This window comes from Euprymna scolopes, chromosome 23 (genome assembly GCF_053919585.1).
Source record: "Euprymna scolopes isolate OS-2025 chromosome 23, ASM5391958v1, whole genome shotgun sequence".
NCBI classification, from domain to species: Eukaryota; Metazoa; Mollusca; class Cephalopoda; order Sepiida; family Sepiolidae; genus Euprymna; species Euprymna scolopes.
The window spans coordinates 119,029,781-119,049,596 of NC_136504.1; the positions used below are offsets into that span (position 1 = coordinate 119,029,781).

Genomic DNA, 19,816 nt, shown 5'->3' on the forward strand with positions numbered 1-19,816 from the left:
CATCATGTCTCGCTGTGTATTAGCCATCCCCTAAAAAAAACCTTGCGACTTGATACTAGATGACTCACACTTTTCAATTCCGTTAGTGATCCCTGCCATCTTCTTGAATGCATTGGTCATCAATCCCGGGTCTTGAGCAGCCATTATAACCCTTTCCTGATCGTGGTGGAGGGATCCCCTTTTTGAGCCAGTCCAAGGAACCTTCTTTGTTTATGTATTCCTGGGATAGTTCCCCAGAAAATACTTTGCACGCTGATGTTGGTCTCACTCTTCAAGGTTCCTCTTTTGGAAGGTTTCGGTTTATTTCTGCCAGCTCTTTCTTGCTATATATATATATATATATATCACTCCAATATGAATTCTCAAATGTCTTACACAATTATTGTTTTGGGTAATTTTGGAATCTGCTTTTGTTTTATCATTCCAGTTGTTGGGAAGCAGTAAATGGGGAAGGAATTCCAAAGTCCAACATTTCAAGGGCAGAAACTATTAGAGTAGAAAACTTTCCACACCTCAACAGTGAAGAAGGGGGATTTTGTTGCTTGTCAGGTTAATCGAAATTATGTCCATTGAATACTGACTCTTCATCAGAGCATGTTCCATTAAAGTACTAGTAAAACAGGCTCAGGGATGCAACATTGCAGTGATGAGACAGGGGCTGGATCTTGGTTGATAGTGCGGGACTTTATTAGATTTGAGACTCTTCTTTGGACCTTGTTTAAGAGTGAAAGACCTGTGGCAGATATCCCATCCAAAATGTAGCAATAATGTATGGGCGAATTATGATTTTGTAAAGAATAGTGATGGGACGATTCCAATATTTTTCCCCCGATTCCGATGCAATTACCGATTCCAGTCTAAATTCCCAATTCCAATACAATTATCGATTCTGTTCTAAATTCACAATTCAATCACCGATTCCGTTCTCAATTCCCAATTCTGATTATTTATAAATCTCTAAATATTTAACAATTGCTATTTATTTCCGATTATCATAAAAACACATATTAAATGTGTATATATTTTCTCAATCATAAAAATACATTTTTTTGCATTTGTGGGGGAATGATTTAAATTTTATGGTATTTTTTAAATCAATAAATATTTATTTTATCAGTCGTGAAGGATTTTACATTAAACAAAATCAAATAAAAGACAAAAGAATCGTTTTTGGTATCGGAAAATAGGCACAAATTTTTCCGATTCCGATACCCACCAAAGTTCCGAATTTTCTGATTAATCATACTGACTAAATAGTTCACACATTTCATTGAAAATGAATAATTCTGACAATGATAATAAAAACCTATTTGTTTCCAATCAATTTTATATTGTAAGACAAAATTGTGACCCTTTGTGAGTTTGCAAAACGAGTTCAATATAAAAAGTTAAATATCAGTATTTTTTTTCACTACATATTATTCATCTCTTTTTCTTCTCTAGCAGTGAATAATATTATTGCTTGTGGTGATATCTCCTTGTGTTTAAAATGGACTATTTTAATCTCCTGTTTTATAGTTTACTTACAAAGAGTCAAAGATAATAAATCAGAAAGAGAGAGAGAGAGAGAGAAGAAAAACATTATAAAATGAGAGGGGAGGAATCAAACAATATAATGAGAGAGGGTGAGAATAATAGACAGTAACTTCAGAGTAAATAGTAATTTACAACTAATGAGCACAATTAATACTGATTTTAAAAACAATAACTTAATCCCAAAGCCAATAAATATTTTAACATGCATTTGTGTTGGATAAGCAAGGTCGAGTGTACTCAAACATGATGCTCCAGAATGAACTAGGAGAGAAAAAAAAACAGTGAGAATGATTTGTCCTTGCTATTGAATTTGTTGTGATGCAATCAAATCTAAGAGGAGAATCAATTGTCAAAAAGGTAACAACAAATTAATAAAAAAATTGAATGGAATTGAGAAGTTGTTAGTTTTATATATATATATATATATATATATATATATACACACACACACATATATATATATATATATACACACACACACACACACACACACAAAGTTACGTCACATAAACTTTGGCTTCATGAAGTGCTATGAAACTTCATCGGTGTGTAACCACTGAACTAAGCATCACTGGTTGTCGCAAAGAACCCAGTTTTCATCGCAAGTCACAACCCGGTTAAGAAACGGGTCGTTCTTGTTGTGTAAAAGGGAAGATGACACTTCATAACAGCATTTCTTTTGGTTGTCATTCAATTTGTGAGGCTCCCATTTATGAAGTTTTTTGTCTTTCCAATCTCTCTCGAGTGGTTGCAAATCATTGTATACGTTATGTCTAATTCAGAAGCAAGTTCTCAAACAGTTGTGCGTGGATTGGTTTCGACTGAGACTCTTAATTGATTGTTGTCAACATCCGATGCCCAACCACTATGGTCATCATCTTTAAGACTCTCGTCACGGTCATAAACCACCACCTGGACCAAATGCATTGTTGATATCACGAGCTTTTTCAGCAGCTTTTTGGCCTAGCTTGAATTGAAATAAGAAAATTGTGCAAATTTGCGTTTTTTTCCATCATATATTCAACATTTTGTCTATTTTGAACCCTATCAAGGCAGGACAAGTCCTTTCTAGCAGCTCCTGCCCAGATGTGGCAACAGTATTCCATCCTTGGACGTATCTGGCTCTTATATAGATAGAGAATTGCATCAGCAGTGAGATATCTACTGGATCGATAGAAGGATCCCACCATTTTTCCAGCAACCTTGGCAACAGATTTGATGTACGTATTCCCTTTAAGGTCAGGAGTAAAGGTCAAGCCCAGAAGCTTGTCAAAACTTGAGGCCTCCCCAAGACGAGAGCCATTCATTTTAATTGATGCCAGATGGGGATCAGAACGTTGATGATGTAAAGATAGAAGCTTGATTTTAGATGCATTAAAAGTAACCAGCCACTCCTTTCCTCATTGTACAACGTGATCAAGATCAGAGGAGAGAGAATCGGAGGGAACTTGATCATTTACTGTCTTAGATGTGCTACCATAGATGGTAGTGTCATCAGCAGAAATGTCTACAAATGATGTAAAGATGTGATTTGGAAGATCATTAATGTAGATCAGAAAAAGAGTTGGGCCCAGGATGAACCCCTGAGGAACTCCAGCATTAATACTGTGAGCTTCTGATTTTTGCCTATCAACTACTACTCTTCTGAACCTATCAGAGAGAAATGATTTAATAATTGAGAAGACATTTCCAGCTATACCATAGCTTGAGATCTTGTGAAGTAAACCTTTATGCCATACTCTATCAAAGACCTTTGATATGTCAAGAGCAATTGCCCTAGAAAGGTTGCCTCTGTCGAGAGATTCGCTAATCCTATAAGATATAACTGTAAGCACATCTGCTGTAGATCTAGCAGAACGGAAACCATATTGTGTGTCACTAAGAAGGTTATTTTTGCTGAGATGGTTGATTACTTCTCTATTTAACAGATTCCAGCAACTTACTCATGACGTACAGGAGACTTATTGGCCTGTACTGAATTCTTAAATACAGGGCATACTGATGAGATTTTGCAGAGTGATGGGAAGCAATTCTTCTTAAGACAACGTTTAAACAGTTTTGTAAGTACGGGCGCTAGTTCAGGTTGAAGTTTTTTGAGTACTATAATTGGAATACCGTCAGGGCCGGTTGCTTTACTGGAGTCAAGGTTTTTGATTAGCTTGGCAACATCATGTACAAATATTTGTATATCACATACCATGTTTTCTGATACAGGAGGAAATATTGGGGGTTAGCGGCCTTGGTTGCAAAGGGTAGAATTAGCTGCAAATCTCTTGGCAAAGAGTTTGGCTTTGTCTGATGCTGACGAGATTAACTCAGGTACATTGATGATAGTTGGGATAGAGCACACGCTTCTGTTCAGGATTCTGTTTGCTATTTGCCAAAATTGGTGGGAACCAAGCTGCTGCTCAGCTATTTTGGACTTGATGGACTGAGCATATAACTCTCTTGCATTCTTTATTACTTTCTTACAATGGTTGATGGCAATCCTGAAAGCGGCTTATATGAATTTTGTTCCCACACTCATATTGATAATAAACATTGTATAAACTCCATCCTTAAGAAATGTGTCTCTCTTTCTATCAAGAAATAATGACTGTCCCCTCTTGTGATAAGAGAACATAACTCATTCTTCTCTAAAATATGTTATAAAAACATTCACAGAACTGCATAAATGTATCTCTCTTCTATCCTCCTCTCATCGTGTATTACATGTCTCCGTCTCTGTATTAGAATGTACCCAATATATGTCTCTCCAATATGAACACTCAACTATATAATATAATATTCGTCATCTAAATAACACCCTCTGCATAACACAATATCAGAGCGTTTCCATTTATGCTGAATATCCAGGATGCCAACATCAATATATTAAATATGAAAGAGTCCACTGTGGAATTTCCATAGGCCCCGCTACTCAGAAATGATTATTATTGTTAATATACAAAATCGTTTTCATCCAATTTATTTTTCCATATTTGTGTCTCACCACACAAAAAAATGAAACTTTGTTGTAGTTTTCAAACAAATTAAGCACATTTGGATTGTTACATGATAAGGGCTGTCCCCTTTTCATGTAAGTATAAAAATAGAGAGATTAGTTAAAATGAAAATAATATGAGAGAAAGCAGAAATCGAACCCTGGACATAAGTTTTAAAGAACAATAGGTTAAAATGGAATGTCCAATAAATTGTTAATTCTGATGAAATAAATAATAAATAAACTATTCAATTGTTAGAAAGAATGTGGATAATAAAATATGGGTTAAATGTAATGAGAGTAGATAATACAGTGGATGTGTTATCGGCAGCTCCAGTAACTCTCGCTTCTCCTATTTTGTCATTCAGTCCTCATTCAATGAGTGATGTTTCTGACAAAGGGCAAAGAAAAAGCTGCTTAAAGGTCGGTACTACTTGGTGACCAGTAGTCTGAGATGTCGGATATTTTTCTGTCTTTGTCTGTCCTTGTTGCCATGTCACGAGTAAGGGTGCTGGAGGTAAACGTTTTGTCTGGGCTGACGTTATCCGCCTGATAGTCAGGGACCCGAACCTTGGATTAACCACTAAGGAGGCTGTCCTATCAGCAGGCGCAAAGTACTGGGACTGCTGTATTGCCATTTGGTGAGTGGATCTGGACCATGCAGTAGTCTCTGGTGGGGCCTCTCGATGCCATACTAGTGGGTAATTGTTACGGCTTTACCTTTTCGTGTGCTACAAATAAAAAAAAAAAATTTCCTGTCTTTTTCTCTCTTACTTTCCCTCTCTGTACTGCTCTAACCAAGTATGCCGACCTATTCCACAAATCCCCAAACCTCAACATGAAATATCTCCAGAATAAAAACTCGATTAAACCTAGAACCCCATCTTCCAGCGTAGACCCCTACTACCAGGTCTCCTTCTCCAATATCAGGGGTCTACGTTCCAACCTTCCAGAGGTTGAAACCCAATTACAGGAGACGAAACCGGACATATTATTTCTATGTGAAACTGGAATAGGGCCGACCACTTCCCTAGATGAGTTCATAATTAATGGATACTCCAATTTAACAGCTAAATCTGACTCCCAAGATCGCCATGGGCATGGAATATGTGCCTACATTAAGGATGGCTTCCCATGTGGCAGGGATATCTCTAGAGAAGATCCTAATTTACCCTATATGTGCTTCAGGGTTGCACTTGCTAACACCACTGCATTTATATTTGCCCTCTATAGGCCCCACAACAGTGGAGTTACTATCTTTAAGAGCATATCTGAGAAAATAGACCACATACTGTCTTCACATCCCTCGGCTAACATCCACATCTGTGGTGACTTCAACGTCCATAACGTGGAATGGCTGACCCATTCAAATAAGACAGATGATGAGGGGAGGTTTTGTCATGATTTTGCCATTGCTTATGACCTCACTCAGATTGTTCGCGAACCCACCCGTGTGCCCGATACACCCAATCAATATGCAAGCCTCTTAGACCTTTTTCTTTCAACTTCCCCTGAGCTATGTTCATGTACCGTTCATTCTCCTTTAGGATCCTCCGACCACTCCGTCGTATCAGTTAAGATAAAAACAAAATGTAAGAAGCCATCAGACGTACCCCTCCACCGTACTGTATACCGATACTCTATGGCTGACTGGGATAGCTTCCGTACATTCATATCTGATTTACCTCTGCACTCCATGTTTAAAAAGGAAGTGTCCTCTATAGTATCAGATCTGACCGAATGGTTAATTGTAGGCATAGACCAATTCATACCATCAAAAAAATTCCAACAAAAACCTAACAGCCAGCCATGGTTCTCCCCAGAATGTGCTGCTGCTATCGCGCACAGAAATCACTTTTTCCATAACTACCAACGTAATAGATGCACTGAGACTAAAGCTGCTTTCAGGACTGCCAGCAACCACTGTAAAAGAGTAATAAAAAATGCAAGAGAGCTATATGCCCAGTCTGTTAAATCCAAGGTAGCTGATCAGCGGCTTGGTTTCCACCAGTTTTGGCATATAACAAATAGGATCCTGAACTGAAGTGTGCGTTCTATCCCAACCATTATCAATGGAGCAGAGGTTATCTCGTCAGCGTCAGACAAGGCCAAACTATTTGCAAAGAACTTTGCAGCTAATTCTACCCTATGCGACGAAGGCCATCAACTCCCCATATTTCCTCCTATAACACAGAACAAGCTAGGTAATATACAAATATCCGTGCATGAGGTCGCCAAGCTAATAAAAAACCTAGATTCCAGTAAAGCAACTGGCCCTGATGGCATCCCAATTATAGTGTTAAAAAAGCTTCAACCAGAACTTGCTCCCATACTTACGAAACTATTTAAGCGCTGCCTTAAGGAGAAGTGCTTTCCGACCCCCTGGAAGACCTCATCAGTTTGCCCTGTATTTAAGAATTCAGGTGATAAGTCATCTCCCTCTCAATACAGACCAATAAGTCTTCTCTGTGTTATGAGTAAGTTACTGGAATCAATATTAAATAGAGAAATAGTCAACCACCTCAGCAGAAACAACCTTCTTAGTGACACACAATATGGTTTCCGCTCTGCAAGATCTACCGCAGATGTGCTGACGGTTATACCCCACAGGATTAGTGAATCTCTTGACAAAGGCTTCCTTTCTAGGGCAATTGCTCTTGACATATCAAAGGCCTTTGACAAAGTATGGCATAAGGGTCTACTTCACAAGATTTCCAGCTACGGTATAACTGGAAATGTTTTCTCAATCATTAAATCATTTCTCTCCGATAGGCTCATAAGAGTAGTGGTAGATGGACAAAAATCGGAGGCCTGCAGTATAAATGCTGGAGTCCCTCAGGGGTCAATCCTCGGCCCAACTCTCTTCCTGATCTACATCAATGACCTCCCTAAACACATACTTAAATCATTCGTTGACATCTATGCTGATGACACGACCATCTACGGCAACACATCAAAGGCTGTAAATGACAAAGTTCTCTTGGATTCTCTCTCCTCTGATCTCGAGCGCGTGGTTCAGTGGGGGAAGATGTGGCTAGTTACCTTTAATGCATCTAAAACCAAACTCCTATCCTTACATCATCAACGCTCTGATCCCCAGCTGGCATCAATTGTGATGGATGGCTCTCGTCTGGGTGAGGCCCCGTGTTTTGACAAGCTTCTGGGTTTGACCTTTACTCCTGATCTGAAATGGAACACGTACATCAAGTCTGTTGCCAAGGTCGCAGGAAAGATGGTGGGATCCTTCTACCGCTCCAGAAGATATCTCACTACTGATTCAATTCTCTATCTATATAAAAGCCAAGTACGGCCAAGGATGGAATACTGTTGCCATATCTGGGCAGGAGCTGCCAAAAACAGCCTATCATGCCTTGACAGAGTACAAAATAGACTTTGTGGTTTAGTGGGGGATGCCCTTTTCTCTACCCTGCAACCCCTCTCCCACAGAAGAGACGTTGCGAGCCTATCCTTGTTTTATCGTTATTTTCATGGCAGGTGCTCGTCTGAACTCCAATCCCTGGTCCCCCCTCGCCAAACTTTCACGAAAATCACCCGTCTAGCTGAATCCACTGTGAAAAATTTCCTCCACTCTATATCTGTGCCTAAATCAAAACGCGGATTTCATGAGCAAAGCTTCTTTCTTAGAACTGCACGCCTGTGGAACTCTGTTCCGTCTGCCTGCTTCCTTCCGGACTACAACTTGGATTTCTTCAAGTCTAATGTTAACAAATTCCTAATGAACCGCCCCCCTAATTAAACACTTCATAAAATCTCCTCACTAACGTGATGTACTTGCAATAACCCTTATCCCTGAGTGGCTTCCGGGCCTTGATAAGTGGTGATCACTGTGTAAAAAAAAAAAAAAAATAAAATAAAATAAAATAAATTAGAGATATAGGTTAAAATTCCTTTTGTAGAAAAAGGAAAAAGTTTTGGACACGCATGTCCAGAACACGTGAAAGAAGGCACATGTTTTAACATGTGTATGACGTCACGGAAAATAGAAAGTTCTAGAGATAGTTAGAAAAACTTGAGAGTTAAAAAAAGACAGTCAGTGAGAAACTCAGAGAGACTCTGAACGTCTAGAAGCGAAACGGTCACTTTGAAATTTAATATGTGAAGCTTTGAATTCTTGATGAGAAAACCACGGCCGGTCGTGTGAAGAAATAAAACCATCATGTGTTTTTGTAAAACGTCAACTTGTCTTATGATTCTACAAAAAGGTAAATTGAATTGTTATTATATGTCTATATGTCCAGTGTTATAAAATGTCTTTTCATACACATCTCGACATCTCATATCGACAATGTGAATCTATATCTCATATCTACACTAAGACTGTGTGAACACTATCACCTCACTCAAAGAGCTTCTTCTTCTTCCATAAGCACATCTAAAGAATGAATATTTATCAACGAACAATCTCTCTCTCTGAGTTTTTCAACATCCCTCTTAATAAATCTCTCTTACTTTTCTTACAATATGAACATTAAAATATAACATGATTACAGCAAAAAAAACAAAACATTGAAGTAAAACTTACCTAAAAACTGGTGGCGTATTCAATAAGGAATTGTTTTTCGACATAATACTGTAATCTAAAATCGAGAGACAATTAGGCTGAATGGCCGTCAAGAGATCGTCACGTACAATAACCAAAGTGACTCCGGCAGTTCCAAGATTCTTTTGAGCGCCAGCATAAATCACACCAAACTATTCAAATAATAAAAGTGTATGCATTAACATATCATTATAGGCAGTTGAAGAAGAAGAAGCAAGAATTCAAATACATTAAAAAGGAATAAATTAGTTTACATCAAACGTTTATAATAAAAGTGAACGTATGTGTGTCCGGTTCAATTCAATAATCAATTATGCAAATTTAATTTTTATGAGCAAAGAAAAAGCTTAATCTCAATAATATATGACTAGCTGGACCCATGAAAATTTCACGTTTTCTTTTTTTTTTCACATGCACATTATCCCATCACATATTCGTACCTTGAAACATTTACATTAACCCTTTACTGCACTGTAAATACTAAAATAAATTTATGTAAAAAAAACCTCCCACTCTCTCCTCTAGGCGTTGTTTATATTTAAGAGAGAGACAGACAGAGAGAGAATGATGGTTTCGCAATATATTTGTACTACTACTACAGTAAGTTTCATGAAAAAAAGTTTTAATAGGAGAAAGGTATATATTTACATGTGTGGTTAAATTATCTCCACCGGCACGGTTTTAGGCGGATCTAGGTGGACTCGTGTAAATTTCACGGTTTTTTTGTTTCTTTTGTTTTTCTCTCTCTCCCTTGAGCGTTCACTTTTTTTCTCTCTCTGCCTTGAGGGTTCCATTTTTTCTCTCTCTGCCAGGGTTGGCAGACGATAATAATTATTCGAAGCCAAATTTTTTCAGAGAAAAAAGCCAAAAAGGCCAAATCAAAAAGCGCAGGCACATCTTTTTAAGTAAAAAAGGCCAACAGAAAGCCAAATTGAAAACTACAGAAAAATTGACTATATTGAAGTTGTTGACTTTCAAATATAAACATTTAGTAAATAACTGTGGAAACAGATTTTAAAATATTTTTAATTAACGAAGACTCTCTCTTTCTCTCTCTTTATCTCTCTCTGTCTATCTATCTATCTATCTCTCGCTCTCTCTCTGCCTTGAGCATTCGTTCAGAAAAGGGACAAATTTGGAAAAAAAAAAGCCAAACAGAAATTCTGATGGCCAAACTACTTTTAAAATGAAGCCAACCTGGCAACCCTGATCTCTGCCTTGAGCGTTCGTTTAATGTGTAATCCGCTATTCCAGAATAAAATCTTCTCAACCAATCAAATTTGCCGGAAAGTGTGACACACATAGATAGATAGATAGTTACAAGCATATTAATATATAGATAATAACAAAGATGTTTTTTTACTTTTAATCTTCTAAGCAGTGAATGTGTTTTGTAGAAAAATGATTTTTTACAACCATTTTTAAAATAAGCTTCACTTTTCATTCTGTGCTCAAACAATATGACATTTTTAATACGTACATAGGACTATCAAAATAACTTGACTAATTTGCATATTATGATGGCAGCCATTTTGAAATTGTCATTTTCTCAGGGATATATTAGTCAATTTGTCCCCTTTCTTTACTTTAGCCCTTCCTCTAACATGAGCTACTCTTTTTTCTTCCCTCGAGCCCATTAGAGGTGGTAGAGTTGTCACAATTTGTGACAGCCACAGAGGGTTCATATAGGTACACAGATTATTAGGAGCAACACGGCTAAGAGCAAAGTGTAGTATCTGTTCTGATACTACACTTTGCTTTTTCTGACCTCGGTCAGTGGAGAAATCCTTCTAGATTAAGGCAATTGTTTTTCATTTGTCAGTTTTATAGAATATCAGATCAGGGGTTGAGATAATTTTATATTGAAACAAATTTTGCATACAATTCATTGCAAGTGAATAATTGATCAAAAGTTGAAGTTAAATTTGCAATAATTATTGATGTATTCATTGCATGTTTAGAAGCTAGGAAACTTTTTTAATGTGTTTACATCAGCGCTGAGTAGTATTATCGGTCAGGCACGTCACCAGTATCAGTTGGGCGCGACATCGTCACCAGTATCGATTGGTTGGGTGCGGCATCGTCACCAGTATCGATCGGTCAGGCACGATAGCGTCATCAGTATCGGTCTAGTACGGTATCAGATTATTAGTTTAGTATCATAATTATTTCAATCTTAACAAATTTTCATTATGTACGTGAAATCATTTAATAGTTTTAATCTGTTAATAGTTTTATATTAATGTTTTCCAATGTAGAAGGTGGTCCGTAAGTCAGTAGGCTACACTAAATAATGCAGCAATATAGAGACAATCATTAAAGCAGAATTCCATATGATATCACACGGGTCATGTTGATATATCATTTTATGCGTTGAAATAGGGTTCATAACAACAGAATATTCTTTTCAGTGTTTTCGCTCTCGAGTATATATCCGACACAATCAACAGAGAACTATATCACTCTGTATAAAGGCATACAAGATATCAATGGATACACACTCGAGAGTCAAAACAATGAAAATAATATGCCGTTGTCATAGCCCTAATAATGACCTTCGAGATATGTGACAATGTCCTAAGAAAATTAAACGGAATCTATCAGTATTATTTCATTTAAACTGAATGACTTGCGTTCGTGTTGCTCATTTTTCATTTGTTGCTTTTGATAGGCATAAGTGTTTTTCATCAATCCTTTCGTCTTTCGATGCTTTTTGTAAGATGGAAATAATTTTGCAAATTGATCATAGTAAATTCTTTTTCTTAAATATTTCGTTTTTATTAACTCAAAAATCATGACAAATCTTGAACAGAATTTTTCTTCGTCAGAAACCAATACTCTATCAACAAAATTCAGATTTTCCCATTTGAACATTTGAAACAATAATTTCACTTAAGTAATGGTGATTTAGACATTATTAATCTCACTCGATCAAAACATTAACATGTTTGACAGTTAATTCTTTATAAAAATCATATGCATTTTTTTTTAATGCCATTCTTTATATCAGGCCCAGGATTTATTGAATGATGGGTTAAAAACTTGTAATAATCTGCCCCCCCCCTCTTCCGTTTCATATTCTTACTTGTTTTATCATGCATTTGATAATGAACAGCTAATTGTGACAATTTATTTTGATGTAACGCCTGGTTGTTCTTCTTACAACAGAATATAAACTACACTAAAATAAAAAAAAAATAAAAAAAAGAAACAAACAAACAAAAGAGCATCAATATTCTTTTATGGATACCTAGACAGGGATGTGAATCAGTAGGGAGGCTGCACAAACTAACTTTACTAACTGAAGACACTAAATTCACCTTTAAAGACCTACCAGGTGTGATGGAGAGCAGAGGAAGATGGTGTAAGAAAGTCCAAAGGATCCATGACCACGATTAGATGATAATCTCTATTCAATTTCAGATGCAATGGTTAAGACTGCAGAATAAAAATCACATTTAGGAAGGATTTACACTTAAAAAAAATTTTTTTAAATTTATTCACTAGCTTGGATGCCCGGCATTGCCCGGACGTTTGGAAGTGTGTGTTGGACGTGACAGGAAGTTTGGAATGTTGAAATTAGACAAAGTCAATCCAACTGATACGATGACTTGCAAAAATGGCTCACAAAAATTGCCCCCTCCTTGTAGAAAACTGTCCAGTTGAAGGTGAAGGAATTAATGATTTTTAGCCAATTTCTCGATATTTGTCGTCCGAGACGCCGAGCTTCAAAATAATACTGATCTGGTGAAAATCCGTCGCCTCTGTCGAAAGTTTTAGGCAAACATACATACATACATACATACATACATTAAAACAGACAGGGGAGATTTATATTATAGATTTTCACCCCAAACAAGGTTTTTTTTTTTTTAATTTTTATTATTACATTTTCACCCCAAACAAGGCACAGTGCCACTTTGAAGTAGGGGGCTATTATCAGGGGCATAAGTTGCAGGGGAGCTATGTAGAGAGTTGAGCAGCAAGATGTCTGTTTACATTACATTTGAACTTCTGCATGTCAGTACAGTTACCACTTAGACATAAGGGGGCTACTATTTGGGATCATATCTAGCAGATGACTGTAGGGAGTTGAGCAGCGAGATGTCTGTTCACATTACATTTAAACTTCTACATGTTAGTACAATCTGGGAAGCAGGAAACAAGGAAGGAATTCCAAAGTCTAGTAGTCTGAGAGAAGAAACTATTTGAATAGAAGGCTTTTTAGCATTTAAGGACCTCAGCAGTGAAGATGTGGGATTTTGCTGCTTGTTCTTTCCCTTTTTATACATTGTCTTTTTTTACGTAGGCATCACCACTTATCAAGGCCAAGAGGCCACTCGAGGACAAGGGTTAAAGAGTGTACAGTAGAAAATTAGATAATATAGTAATTGTTAGTAATGGAAATTTGGTAAATTTGTTAACTTATATGGAACGACTCATCAAAAACTTGTTTACGTTAGACTTGAAGACAACAATATTGTAGTCAGCTGGAAAGCAGGAAAACGGAAGACAATTCCAGTGGCGTGCAGTTCTAAGAAAGAAGCTTTGTTCATGGAATCTACGTTTAGGTTTAGGCACAGATAAAGAGTGGGGGGAATTATTGATAGTGTTTTCTGCTAGACGGGTGTTTCTTGTGAAAGTTTGACGAGGATGGACCATAGATTGGTGCTCAGTCGAGTACTTGTCATGAAAATAACGTGTCTGTGTGTTCGCTTTGCGCAGAACTATTTGATGGACTATTTTTTTAAACTAATGTATCTCTACACCAGACTTTATGAATGATATAAAGTGAATTAAATACTTTTTTTAAATATTTGTTCTTATAAATAAAAGTAGAATTAATTTCAAATTAAAACAAACAGTTCACCTTAGATACATCAACACATCTTGAAAGAATGTTTGAAGACATGTCGCAGATAATCGAAACTCCATTAGTCTCAGGAATTTCTGGGAATTCAATACCTAGAAATAAAAGCAAAGCAATGCAACATCTTAGCGCCAAATTTATTAGCAAAAAAAAAAAATAAATAAATAAAAATAAAAAATAGCAACAAACCACGTAAAAAAAAAAACGCAGTTAGAAAATGTGTACATCTATAGTCCGCTCAAATATTTCGTTGAAGGTGAATTTAATTCTGCCTATGATAGACACTGCTGATGGGCTGTTCTACAAAGCAAAAACAAATGAAAAAACAAGTTCAAGAAGCGGGTATTGGTTTGGATAGTTGGGTAACTCACATAAAAGCACCCCATGTTTTTTTTTAACAATGATATTGACATTCTTGTTTCTGAATCGCTTAATCTGATAAAAACCAATGGAAATTCCAATTGGAAAACTAATTTTGTGAAAACCGAAAATGAAGTTAAAAACAAATCGATACGAATATGATCGGATTGTTACAGAATTCTCACACCTGAACATATTCTATACTTCTACAAGACTACCATTTGCCCATGGAATCTGGTTGCCAAATCTGTGCTGGTGTATCTGCCACTAGTCTCCCTCTTGGATAGGGTCTAAAAAACAGTTTTCAATCTAATATGTCCCACTTTGTCAACTAACCTATGCCCCATTGTTGCAATATTGCATTTCTGTATCTGCTTTATAAATATTTTAATGGAATATGCTCTGATGAACTCGTTGCACTTGTGCCCGAAAAACCCACTTAGCAACAAAATCACACCCCTTCACTGTTGAGGTCCCTAAATGTCCTAGCTTTCTAGTCTAATAGTTTTTTTTAAACAGCTAGACTTTGGAATTCCCTTCCTGCTACCTGCTTCCCTGACTGTACTGATACGCAGCAGTTTAAATGTAATGTAAACAAACATCTTGTTAATCTTTCCTAAGCATGGTCCCAAATTGTAACCCCTTATATCCAAGTGGCGATATGCTTGAAGGGAATGAACGCGAGTAAAAAAAAAAGAATTAGAAGCAAGATTTAACTGCAGGTTTCATCTGAACTGTTCTTGCTGGATTTTCATTACCGGCAAGAAAAGGAAACTGCAACAAAAATTTCATGTTTCTATGTTGCCTCTATATGTTTTTCGTTTTTGAAATTTTAAAACAGCAAATTCTGAGGAAGAAGTCGTTTTAGGGGATTAATTGTTAGCACCCCCAACGAAATAATTGATAGTTGAACAGGACGCATGGAATAAATAACAAAACCTCTTCTGTCAAAAAAAAAACAAAAAAAAAAACACGAAAGGTTTATTTGGTCAGCAGAAAGTTGATTTTGTCCTGGTTAAAAAACAAAAAGGAGTAGAAAGTTCTTTGGGTGATTGAGTTAGGCAGTGGTCATTTGTGCCAGGATTTACCTTCTGTGTAATTCGTCTATTCTAGAGTTTCCAGTGGATATAGGATGAACAGAGAAGAGAAGAGAAGAGAAAGTCTGTGTTTGTTGCTTGCTGGATTCTCTCTTCTGACCAGGGTTCCCAAAGGAGCTAAAAACGTCCTTTAGGGATCAGATAGAATGCATCCTACTAGCTGATTGCATGAAACAGTTTCTGTTGCCATTGTAAGGCGAATTTTTCACAGAATTAAATCCTATTAAAATGTGATCTTGAAATAACAAACCCTCTTCTAAAAACAAACTGATGAAGAAAGTTGAAGGTTGGACCATGTCCAATTAGAAAAACAGATTAGAAAGTTCTTTGGTGTGTGATAGGTCAACAGTTCTTTGGAGTCCCAGGTTGGCCAGCAGTTATCTTCAGTGAAAATCATTGACACCGGAATGTTCAGTGGACAGGGACGAGAAGAGGGAGAGTGTCTTTGTTGCTTGTTGTGTAGTATTGGGAATCCCAGCTTAATTGCTATCTAGGTAGTTTTAGAAATAGAAAGTTATGCAAGTATATTTTCATTTCCTATCAGCGAGTTGGCAGGGTCACAAAAGATCAGGTTTGACAGGTATCAACCTAGAGAGAATGCACCGGAAATTAGGGGTGACACAGGAATTATGGTCGTAGGCTTCCGGTTGACAACCACATGTGGAGAGTGGTTTTGTGCAGCAGAGAATGCAGACGGGAAATCTCGGGTCTCCGACAACCGGGGTTCGAGATGATAGGCTTGCCTTGAATAAAAAGATTGAAGCTTCAAATCCATCTTGTTGTTTATCGATGCATCTGTCTGCAGTGACCACTTCCCAACGAGATGGCAGACCAGCGACTAGAAGATATCACCTGCTGGCCAAGGCAAGCAGGTATGTATGCATTATGTTATTTGCATGCACGCGTCTCGAGACCTTTCAAGGACAGAAACGGTGAAGGATAGGAACACACATACCTATATATGTAAGAACACAGACTCTTAAAAGTACCCGTAAAAGTAAAAAGAATCGAACAGAACAGTAAAAAGAAAACAAAGTAAAAATTAAACAAATAAATAAGTAATAAATAGGATCCAAAAGCTATTCATTTAACAGTGGATTCTCTCTGCTAGGTTCCCAAAGGAGTTTTAAAAAAAAGGAGTTTAAAAAAAAGGAGTTTAAAAAAAAGGAGTTTAAAAAAAAAAGGAGGAGTTTTTAAAAAAAAGAAAAGGAGTTTAAAAAAATGGAGTTTCAAAAATCGAGTTAGGGGACAGATGGAATCAATCTGCCCTACCAGTTGAGTGGTCAGTTTATGGCCGAATCACTACGTGGGTGGGGGGGGGGGAGATGCATTAATTCACAAGAGAAAATAGATCTTTATTTGTAATTGCTACATAGTATAATTATAAACACTCGTCTAGCTAAAACCACTGTCAGTAATTTCCCCCACTTTTTATCTGTGCCTAAATCAAAACGTAGATTCCATGAACACAGCTTCTTTCTTAGAAGTGCACGCCTGTGGAATTCTTTTCCATTTGCTTGTTTCCCACCTGGCTACAACTTGGATGTCTTCAAGTTCAACATAAACAAATTCCTGATTAATCGCCCCCTTAAGACACTTTATCAAATCTCCAATACCAACTATTACTACGATATTATCCCATTGATTATTGTACACACAATAACCCTTATCCCCGAGTGGCTTCCGAGCCTTGATAAGTGGTGATCCCCATGTAAAAAAAAAAATTATAAATAGTGATGACTAAATGATCAGTTATTGAATGCTTGAGACTGATCCATAAATGATAAGTGCACAAAACAATGGCAAATAATGTTTTTTACTCTTACAGTTATTGCTGCCATTGTATAGAGATTTTGCACAAAATTTAATCCTATTAAAATGTTGTGATTTTGAAAATTTGATAATAAATAAGATACAATGATGGTATATTTATCAAAGTGTGCATTTAGAAAATGTTACAAAAAGATTTTTTTTTTAACATATATGAAATGACCTAAGATAATGATGCTTCATTTTCCATGACACCAAAATGCTATGTTTGTTCAAATTAGACAATGGCAGCTATGGCATAATTTTTGCTGGGACCATGGAGATCATGGCTTGTCGGCAGGTTGAAAAAAAATATATATAAATAAAAATCTCGAAAAGTATATTATGATGATGTTTTATGCCAGAAACGTTATTACCTGCATCATTTACTGCTCAAATGAAGAGTCAAATAAATGAAAAGTTATTAGTTAAATAAATGAAGAGTTATTAGTCAAATAAATGAAGAGTTATTAGTCAAATAAATGAAAAGTTATTAGTCAAATAAATGAAAAGTTATTAGTCAAATAAATGAAAAGTTATTAGTCAAATAAATGAAAAGTTATTAGTCAAATAAATGAAGAGTTATTAGTCAAATAAATGAAAAGGTATTAGTCAAATAAATGAAAAGTTATTAGTCAAATAAATGAAGAGTTATTAGTCAAATAAATGAAGAGTTATTAGTCAAATAAATGAAAAGTTATTAGTCAAATAAATGAAAAGTTATTAGTCAAATAAATGAAGAGTTATTAGTCAAATAAATGAAGAGTTATTAGTCAAATAAATGAAGAGTTATTAGTCAAATAAATGAAAAGTTATTAGTCAAATAAATGAAAAGTTATTAGTCAAATAAATGAAAAGTTATTAGTCAAATAAATGAAAAGTTATTAGTCAAATAAATGAATAGTTATTAGTCAAATAAATGAAAAGTTATTAGTTAAATAAATGAAAAGTTATTAGTTAAATAAATGAAAAGTTATTAGTCAAATAAATGAAAAGTCATTAGTCAAATAAATGAAGAGTTATTAGTCAAATAAATGAAAAGTTATTAGTCAAATAAATGAAAAGTTATTAGTCAAATAAATGAAGAGTTATTAGTCAAATAAATGAAAAGTTATTAGTCAAATAAATGAAAAGTTATTAGTCAAATAAATGAAGAGTTATTAGTTAAATAAATGAAGAGTTATTAGTTAAATAAATGAAAAGTTATTAGTCAAATAAATGAAAAGTTATTAGTCAAATAAATGAAAAGTTATTAGTTAAATAAATGAAAAGTTATTAGTCAAATAAATGAAAAGTTATTAGTCAAATAAATGAAGAGTTATTAGTCAAATAAATGAAGAGGTATTAGTCAAATAAATGAAAAGTTATTAGTCAAATAAATGAAAAGTTATTAGTTAAATAAATGAAAAGTTATTAGTCAAATAAATGAAAAGTTATTAGTCAAATAAATGAAAAGTTATTAGTTAAATAAATTAAAAGTTATTAGTCAAATAAATGAAAAGTTATTAGTCAAATAAATGAAAAGTTATTAGTCAAATAAATGAAAAGTTATTAGTCAAATAAATGAAAAGTTATTAGTCAAATAAATGAAAAGTTATTAGTCAAATAAATGAAAAGTTATTAGTCAAATAAATGAAGAGTTATTAGTCAAATAAATGAAGAGTTATTAGTCAAATAAATGAAAAGTTATTAGTCAAATAAATGAAAAGTTATTAGTCAAATAAATGAAAAGTTATTAGTCAAATAAATGAAAAGTTATTAGTCAAATAAATGAAGAGTTATTAGTCAAATAAATGAAAAGTTATTAGTCAAATAAATGAAAAGTTATTAGTCAAATAAATGAAACGGTATTAGTCAAATAAATGAAAAGTTATTAGTCAAATAAATGAAGAGTTATTAGTCAAATAAATGAAAAGTTATTAGTTAAATAAATGAAAAGTTATTAGTCAAATAAAAGTTATTAGTCAAATAAATGAAAAGTTATTAGTCAAATAAATGAAAAGTTATTAGTCAAATAAATGAAAAGTTATTAGTCAAATAAATGAAAAGTTTTTAGTCAAATAAATGAAAAGTTATTAGTCAAATAAATGAAAAGTTATTAGTCAAATAAATGAAAAGTTATTAGTCAAATAAATGAAAAGTTATTAGTCAAATAAATGAAAAGTTATTAGTCAAATAAATGAAGAGTTATTAGTCAAATAAATGAAAAGTTATTAGTCAAATAAATGAAGAGTTATTAGTTAAATAAATGAAAAGTTATTAGTCAAATAAATGAAAAGTTATTAGTTAAATAAATGAAAAGTTATTAGTTAAATAAATGAAAAGTTATTAGTCAAATAAATGAAAAGTTATTAGTCAAATAAATGAAAAGGTATTAGTTAAATAAATGAAAAGTTATTAGTTAAATAAATGAAAAGTTATTAGTCAAATAAATGAAAAGTTATTAGTTAAATAAATGAAAAGTTATTAGTCAAATAAATGAAAAGTTATTAGTTAAATAAATGAAAAGTTATTAGTCAAATAAATGAAAAGTTATTAGTTAGATAAATGAAAAGTTATTAGTTAAATAAATGAAAAGTTATTAGTCAAATAAATGAAAA

The 19,816-nt window shown here is 34.7% G+C and overlaps 1 protein-coding gene across 4 annotated transcripts in view; it reads right to left on the reverse strand.

Annotated features, from left to right (window-relative positions):
• The window catches only part of LOC145246169 (phosphoserine aminotransferase-like), a 63,319-nt gene that overhangs the window by 20,144 nt on the left and 23,359 nt on the right, over positions 1–19,816 (reverse strand). For all 4 annotated transcript variants that reach the window (XM_080108036.1, XM_080108039.1, XM_080108038.1 and 1 more), the window contains exons 6-7: positions 13,951–14,045; positions 9,063–9,232 (exon numbers count right to left, since the gene is read on the reverse strand). In XM_080108036.1, coding sequence (XP_079964162.1) covers positions 9,063–9,232; positions 13,951–14,045 — 265 coding nt within the window. The remainder of the gene's footprint in view (positions 1–9,062; positions 9,233–13,950; positions 14,046–19,816) is intronic.